General features: G+C 36.1%; 1 protein-coding gene and 1 long non-coding RNA gene across 4 annotated transcripts; both read left to right on the forward strand.

Annotated features, from left to right (window-relative positions):
- The first annotated feature begins 992 nt into the window (after nucleotides 1-992).
- Nucleotides 993-4544, forward strand: LOC114721196 (uncharacterized). The gene is made up of 3 exons (XR_003738041.1): nucleotides 993-1378; nucleotides 2458-2690; nucleotides 4093-4544. It is a non-coding gene; the product is annotated as an uncharacterized LOC114721196 (long non-coding RNA).
- A 60-nt stretch (nucleotides 4545-4604) lies between these two features.
- On the forward strand, nucleotides 4605-7920 carry LOC114721183 (pentatricopeptide repeat-containing protein At1g43980, mitochondrial-like). 3 transcript variants are annotated; one of them, XR_003738039.1, is made up of 4 exons: nucleotides 4605-4760; nucleotides 4975-5065; nucleotides 5790-6226; nucleotides 6321-7920. XR_003738039.1 is itself a non-coding variant. In XM_028907004.1 (2 exons), exon 2 carries the CDS (start codon nucleotides 6385-6387, stop codon nucleotides 7027-7029), a length of 645 nt encoding a protein of 214 aa, XP_028762837.1. In that variant the 5' UTR covers nucleotides 5237-6226; nucleotides 6321-6384; the 3' UTR covers nucleotides 7030-7920. The 3 variants fall into 3 exon arrangements, 1 of the variants encoding a protein (XP_028762837.1); XR_003738038.1 differs by having other exon boundaries at nucleotides 4605-5065; XM_028907004.1 differs by lacking the exons at nucleotides 4605-4760; nucleotides 4975-5065 and having other exon boundaries at nucleotides 5237-6226.
- The last annotated feature ends 204 nt before the right edge of the window (nucleotides 7921-8124 follow it).

The raw sequence follows: 8124 nt of genomic DNA on the forward strand, positions 1-8124 counted from the left end.
CAGAAGTACCACCTGATCGAGACCCAAATGCACAGCTATCATCCTCTACTCAATGGGGTGGAGTACTCTCTTGACATTCTCATGGCTCAAATGAAGAGATAGACTATGTTGTCTGTAAAAATTATGACGCTGAGGAGGATCCCAACATGAACTTATCTCCAAGTCATAAATCGATTTTCAAGCACTAAAAGACAAAGCTGACTCATAAGGAATCTATTTTATGTTCTACTTTAAATATGAGTGTGATATGTGCTTTTACTTTTCTTTAGGCTATATCAGCTTTTACTTTTGTTAAGAATCTTTGTTCTTGTAAAATTAAAGTCGCATTATTAAGTTCGTAATAATGTTGGATTGTCGTCTGGTTAGTCCAAGAGTCTATATAAAGATACCTTTAGTCTTCTAAAGAGACACCAAGTGTTATATTAAATATTATGAGATTAATGAAAATATGTTTTCTCTAACATCTTTCTAAACTCTTTATTTCTTTTCGAAAGGTTGATCTATTTGCTCTAAAGATTCAACTATACTCTACACTTGCCTCATATGAGGATTTTGTGTATCAGAAAGAATCCGATCATGATTATGAGATGATCTCTTTTAGTTGAAGAGTCCTTAATCTGGAGTTTTATAAGTTGAGGTTCTAATGTAGCCTGTGTGAGGCCTGGAGTGCCATTTGTTAAGACTTTGATGTGGTAAGATCTATGATTCTTTAAACTGAGTCTCAAAGATTAGGGAGACTTGCCCACATAGTATCAAGATAAAAAAATTACTACATCAATTTGTTAATAAATATATTAACATGACAAGATTGAATTTTTATTAAATTATATAATATGAATTAAGATATAAATTAATTTATATGTAAAATGATAAATTGATTATTAATATAATTTTTTAACTAAATAAGAAATTATTAAATATTTCTTCCTCCATTTTTTTAATTAAGTCAAAGAAGATAATATTAAAATTTTTTTCACCTTACCTATTCCTGCCTCGACCCAAACAGGCCCTAAGCAATCCAGGAACCTCCGGCCTGCGAAAGAGAAGAAGCTCGTCGCGCCGTCAGCCTGTCACACCTCCTCAGCCACAGCGTCCTAGGTCTAATCTCTTCTCCTCCTCAGTCCTCATCTAGCTCGCGGCTCGTGAAGCTCGTTGCTCATTCAAGGAGCTTTACGCTTCTTCCACTGCTGCACGTGGTTGTCTTCGTAGTTCCTCTACTCTGCTGAAAGATTGGAATTCCTAGGACCTTAATTTTTTTCCGATGTTTGGGAATAGACAGAGTGCTTGGTTTCTGGCTTTCCGAAATTTATGATTGGGAATAGTTTTTCTCTGAAATTTTTAGTTGGATAGCTTCAAGGGAGAACGACTGATCTGGAATGTAATGTATTTGAACCATTTGTTTCTATTTATGCTTGGCTCCTGTTCATGTTTCGATTTGTGCTCGGCTCCGGAGCATTTGAATAATTTTTTTTTTAATTTTGTAATTATACTTGCTGCCATAATAATAATTTGAAAGTGAGAAACTAGGTACAAAGCAATCAATAATTATTGGGTTAAGTTTGGTACTTATTTTTTTGTATTTATTAATTTTTTTAATTAATACTCCTATAATTATAATCAAATAAGAAAGAAAAAGATGATATTAAAAAAGATAATTTTAGTATTTTTTAAAAAAAATCATATTTATTATAATTAATTAAGTTATCTTAATTTTCTTAATCTAATCTAAACACGGGAGGAGTATAAAGCAATCTGAATGTCGTGGTGGGTCTGAGGGGCTGAAAGTGAGAAACTAAATATAAAGCAATCAAATCAAATATCATATGCTTCAGTTTGAGTGTTCTACAACTTATGAGTTTAGAATTCATTCTGGCCTCTAATCCCCCCCCCCCCCGGCCCTCCCCGGAGTGAATGGCCACTAATTTTTTTGAGTGTTCTACTTCTTCCTCTCAGCCATGACGAGATTCTGGTCTCACAGTCAATTTGTTCATTTTCTCAATTTCTTCCTCTCAATTTCTTCTCTTGGCTATCACACTGCATCTATGTTTTGGGCATTTGATTTGTATGTGCTGGGTTGATATTGAAGAAAGATTATTATTGGGTAATTGTTATTGTAATAGTTTTGAATAAAGCTTATAATTGAAAAGATTATATTTTTCATTTATGTTATATTGTACTACCTCCGATTCTAATTATAAGATCCAGTTGACTTATTTAAGGAGATTAAGGAAGCAAGTTGAGTTAGTTATTTGTCTTGAATAAGTGTTGTCTTTCCTAAAATATCCTTACTAATCAAGTGGTTGACTAGAACTATCATTGTTAGAAGGGTTACTTTGGAAAAAAAATATATAAATATGAGAGACAAAGTGGATTGGGGTCTTATAATTAGGACCAAATAAAAAGTCAAACGGGATCTTATATTAAGGATCGGAGGTAGTATTATGCAAGCTCTGCCAGATTCATTGTGATGTATTAAGCACTGAGGAGGGCAATGAAGGAAAAGGTCAGCCCGACGGAAAAAAGAGGCAGACGGGGGAGTGAAACGGCGGACTAAGAAAAAGAGGAAGGGAAAGAACGAAGGGTCTCTGGAAGAGGAATGCAGCACCAGAGGCGTCTTCTTCTTCTTCCAAGTTCGACGGCTTCTTCTTCTTTCATCATCGACGGCGTCTTGTTCTTTCTCTTCATCGCGGGTTCTTCCTTCCTTTCTTTTATTTTCGTTTCTGCAATTTTCCTTTCCATGGCACATTGATTTTTGTTGTCATCAGCTATTATTATGAACTCCTTTGCTGAACTTGAATCCATATATTGATCTACAAGAGGTTTTGTTTGGTTTCTAATCTGATTTCATTCCTTTCCTCCGTTGTCTTCATGTTATTCTGCTACTGATTGGAGTTCGTTAAATGTCATGAATTGGGCGTTAATCGTTGAATCTATTGACTGTGATTGATGTACTCCATTGATACCTTAATTTAGGAATGTTGCAGCTGAGCTTAAACGATTGTTCTGTTCTGTCTTGGTGCCATTTGAAATTGGATTGCTGCTATGTTGGTACTTAATTGAGATTTGGATTAATTGCAAATTTCGGTAGCAATTAGTTCCTAAATGATCATTTGGGGCATTGCACTTTTTAGCACTAGGAGGTGGAACTTAATCAAAATAAATTAATCAAAGGTATGGATGAGCAAGGCTAAGCGTAAGGAGATTCATTCCTAGTTGTTTACTTCTATTTGTTTATAGAAGCACCTTGCATCTTGTGATTGATAATAATAATCAAACCGGACAAACCAAATTATTTTGGTTTGGTTTGTTTGATTTTTCTCTAAACTTCGACTTTTGCCTTCCTGCATTCCTCCTTCATTGCCTTCCTTAGTGCTTAATACATAATAATGAATCCAGCAGAGCTTGCATAATACAAAAAAGCATAGTAAAAAATATAATTTTTCTGATTATAAGCTTTATTCAAAACTATTACAATGACAATTGCCCCAATAATAATATTTCTTCAATATCAACCCATCACACGCAAATCAAATGCCCAAAACACAGATGCAGTGCGACAGCCAAGAGCAGAAATGTAGAGGAAGAAATCGGGAAAATGAACAAATTGACTGAGAGACTAGACTGAAAGGAAGTAGATAAATCTAGAAACATCTTACATCTTTATCTTGTCTCATCAATCTCTTTCTTCTCACTCTCATTGATTCATTGGCGTTCTTGTCCCCACTGCGTTTTTTTCTTTGATTTCTGTCTTGCTTTCTTGTCGGTTTTGAGTGAGGAAGGTGGGAAGGTTGAAGACCTTGCTCCTTCGCCTTTGGAATCTTTAGCGCATACAAAGAGTAGTGATATGTGTAGAAGAGAGAAAAACCAGATTTCATTCAACAACCGTAAGAGTGACGATCATACAATCCATATACCTCCTACCAGGCACGTAGCGCCCACTCACTCTCTCTCTTCGTAACTAACTCTATAACCATTTTACGGATATACCCTTTACTAGAGATTCTGTTATAGTAATAATCAGCAGAATATGAAATACTGTAAAATAACATGTATCAAGTAGCTATAAAGATTTTTTTTTATACACTTGAACAGGAAAAACAGAGAACAAAGCTAAACTGCACCCGACGATACAAGCATCGTCCGCCCTGCTTTAGAGCTTAAAATCTGGAGACCCATTGCTTCATTCAGAGCATCAGCCATCTGGTTATCCTCACAGTGAATGACCTGTAACTCTACTGTCCAAGACTGTTCGAGCATGTTCTGAAGTTCCTGGATCACAACCCAGTTGTCGTGCAAGCTGCTGTCACCACCGGAGATGAGATGTATGGCTTCCGAAGAGTCACACCGAAGAACTATATCCCTTTCACCAATGTCCCAAGCCCTTTGGTCAAAGGGCTTGGGACATTGGACAAAGAGTAGCTATAAAGATGTTATGAAATTTTAGAATTTAGAGTTGCCAGAATAAAAATTCGAATGCTTGGTATAATGTTTATAATTCAAACACTCAATAATAGTATGTTATCTGAGTATAGTAATTTTGAAAATTTGTTCATTGAAGGGAGCTATGTTATTGTGCGTTTTTGATACAATCCTCCTATAATTTCTAATTTGTATTACTAATGCATTTGTTATTACTTCATGATGTTCTCTGAACTTTCGCATTCCTTCAACCCATGTTATTACTCTCATGATTGTGATTTGTGTTTCCGGCTATCCCTGTTTCAGATTGACGGTCTGGTGGATAGCCACTATGGCGAGAGGTATTTATAGTTTTTCAGTTGTCCCCACTCCTTCAACCCATTTGTTACTAGTTTCCTGATTGTGAGCTAGTTTTATTTCCTATGCATGCTAGTCTTTACTGGATGCATTATGGGTTTATTCTATTTTTCTTATTTAAAAACATTTTTTGTGAAAAATTTCAAATGAGCACCGTACTGTTTTGTTTGATCTGTCTAATTTGTTCTTGATCTGAAGATGTGTGCGGACATCATATAAAGGATAAATCTGTTGCAAGCTGAACAATTCACTAATCACAATGTGATTCCGGACACACTATGTAAATAAGGTATCTCACTTATATACAAATTAAAGTATTCGATTTCATTCATTGAGCTTATAAAATTTTTCTTGTCAATTTCTTTTAAAATCTTGTATCTCATTTCAAACAAAAATAGTTCACTTCAAATAAATATTGTTCGTATTGGGTAAATATATAAACATCACCGCTTCTTCTTCTTTTTTTTGGGGGGGGGGGGGGGAATCATCACGCCACATTTAGATAGAAGGTATGATTTGTTTTCCGAGTATTCCAACTGTATTTGCAAGAGAGGTTCAACAACAGAAATTTTAGGAAGGTCCCTTCGAGGATGCGATGCCGTGTGCTTTATCTCACTTTGGTGTTTAGTTGCCTTGTGACTCATATTTTATGTATATGCCCATATTTAAAGCTAGGACAAGGTCCTCAAAATTCACTCTCTTATTTTTCTGCTCTTTTAGACTACTACTTATCCGAAAAGCCTCTAAAATTGAACAAGGTTTTCCATGCCCAGTTGATAAAATTGGGTTTCAATGTCTGCACCTATTTGGGTAATCGTTGTCTCGATCTATACTCCAAGTTTGGTGGGATAAGTGATGTCTTGAAAGCATTTGGTGATATGAGTAATAAGAACTCTACGTCCTGGAATATCTTCTTAAAAGGGTTGCTCAGAAGTGGTTATCTTGACAATGCAAACATTTGTTTGATGAAATGCCTATGAAGGATGTGGTCAGCTGGAATACAATGATTTCAGGTTACTCTTCTCATGGGTTTGGCAATCGAGCTTTTCAACTTTTCCTTGAGATGCAAAATATTGGCACAAAACCAAGTACATTCACTTACACCATCATGATGTCACTTTTATCAAGTCCCTGTCAAGGTAAGCAAATTCATGGAAGGTTGATCAGATGTAGGATGGATTTCTCAAATTTGGTTCTCGGAAATTCTTTAATAAATATGTACGGGAATTTTGGTCTTCTTGATTATTCTTTTGGTGTGATTTTGACCATGAAGCAGTTGGATATTATCTCTTGGAATTCTTTGATCTGGGCCTGCCATAATGCAGGTTGCAGGACATTAAGGATTGGCATTAGAGCAGTTCCATCGTATGAGAAGCACAGAGTTGTTACCTGATCAGTTTACATCTTCAATATTGATCTGTGTGTTCTAAGCTGCAAGATTTGGAAAAGGGTAGGCAAATTTTTGCCTTTTGTTTTAAGGTGGGATTCGTTCATAATAGTATTGTATCAAGTGCAGCTATTGACGTCTTTTCCAAATGCAACAGATTGGAGGATTCTGTCCAGCTTTTTAGAAAACAATATCAATGGGGCTCAGCTCTATGCAGTTCTATGATTTCAAGCTATGCTAGGCAAGGTTTAGGAGAAGAGGCATTAGGACTTTTTGTATTGACTTGGAGGAAGAATCTTAGGCCAACTGAATATATGGTTAGCTGTCTTCTGAGTTGTTTTTCCAGTGTGTTACAAGTAGAACTGGGTAATCAAATCCATTCATTGGTTTTGAAATTGGGTTTTGAGTCAGATGCAATAGTTGCCAATTCACTTGTTGGAATGTATGCAAAATTTGGATCCATTTATGATGCCTTAAATATCTTCAATGAAATAAGAAGAGATTTGATATCCTGGAACACCATATTAATGGGTCTAACTTACAATGGTGAAGTGTCTGCGGCTATGGACATTTTCAGTGAATTAATTGGGAAAGGTATGCCACCAGACCGAATAACTCTTTATGCAGCTTTAGAGGCATGCAACTACGGGAGTTTGGTTGATGAAGGAATTCAAATATTATCGTCTATGGAGAAGGAATTTGGGGTTAAACCAGAGAAGCAGCATTATGCTTTTGCTGTGGAGTTGTTTGGTCGTGCTGGTAGATTGAAGGAAGCTATTGACATTATTATGGAAACAATGCCACATAAAACTGCTCTTGTTTGGAAGTCAATTCTCTCTACATGCGCAATTTCTGAAAACTTATGATTTACTGAAAAGGTAGCAAAGAAAATAATGGAGATGGAACCGCAGTCATCTTTACCTTACTTGATGTTGGCTCAGGCGTATCAAATGGGGGGCAAGTGGGAGACCATGGTTCGAGTGAGAAAGGCATTGAACCATAAAAGTGCCAAGGAGTCCGCAGGATGCAGCTGGATTGGGATAAGAAATAACGTGTATTTTTTTTAGGCAAATAAATTACTTCAGTGTGGAGGCAAAGATGTTTATTTTGTGTTAAAGTTATTGCATTGGGAGATGGAAAATGAAGGTTATGCTTGTAAAACATTTTGATAAAAGAAAGTAAGAAGGTTATGCTTGTAAAACATCTTGATAAAAGAAAGTATAAGTTGTTGTAATTGGCAATGAATATTGATGGTGGGCCAGAAAAGAGCAAGTACCTAAGACTGTTTGCTACTCAGTAATGGTTGAGAAAGAGAAGTTGTAATATGCCTGACTGGTACGGTTAGGTAAAATTCCTTGACGTTATGGTATGAGGACGTCATTCGCTGGGATCTATACTGAAAAATCAAGCATTCAAGTTTTACGCTGTATGCGATGCACAATTTAGTACTCATGAATTCAGTAAAAGATTTTATATATTAAGCCAACCTTTGATTAGTCTAGTCCCTGTGACTTTGCGAGTTCTGCAGTGGCCTCCTCGTTATTGGGAAGGTCGAGAACCTTAACAAAAATTGGCCTTCTCCGCCAAAAGCTCTTCATCCTTTACATGTGCTTTATTTATAGTGCCATTTGTTGAATGGGGCAATACATCTCAAGCATTACGGGGCTGCAAATCGCCTACATTTTCTCCTCAGATCACGAAACCATCGAATCCTAGGCACAATTTGACATCAAATCAGCGTGCACAAAAGTGAGAATAATCAGGTAACTATATTAACAACTTCATTAATTCGGTCTTTTACATCAATAGCTACACATTTTTAGCTACGCCAATTCTCACGCATCCGATGCTTTTGAATTGTAGAGTATTTGTCATGTCAGCTAAAGAGATGGACATAATTTTTGAATTAAAGAAGTTTAATTTGTTATTACTACCTTTTGCCTTGGCACTGGCACAGTCAA

The sequence above is a fragment of the Neltuma alba genome, unplaced genomic scaffold, assembly GCF_004799145.2.
Source record: "Neltuma alba isolate B1F8T4 unplaced genomic scaffold, ASM479914v2 tig00002280_pilon, whole genome shotgun sequence".
In the NCBI taxonomy this organism is placed as follows: domain Eukaryota; kingdom Viridiplantae; phylum Streptophyta; class Magnoliopsida; order Fabales; family Fabaceae; genus Neltuma; species Neltuma alba.

Bases quoted from the DNA above. Each gene is read 5' to 3' on its own strand.
- LOC114721183 (XM_028907004.1), top strand. From the start codon at position 6,385: ATGATTTCAAGCTATGCTAGGCAAGGTTTAGGAGAAGAGGCATTAGGA.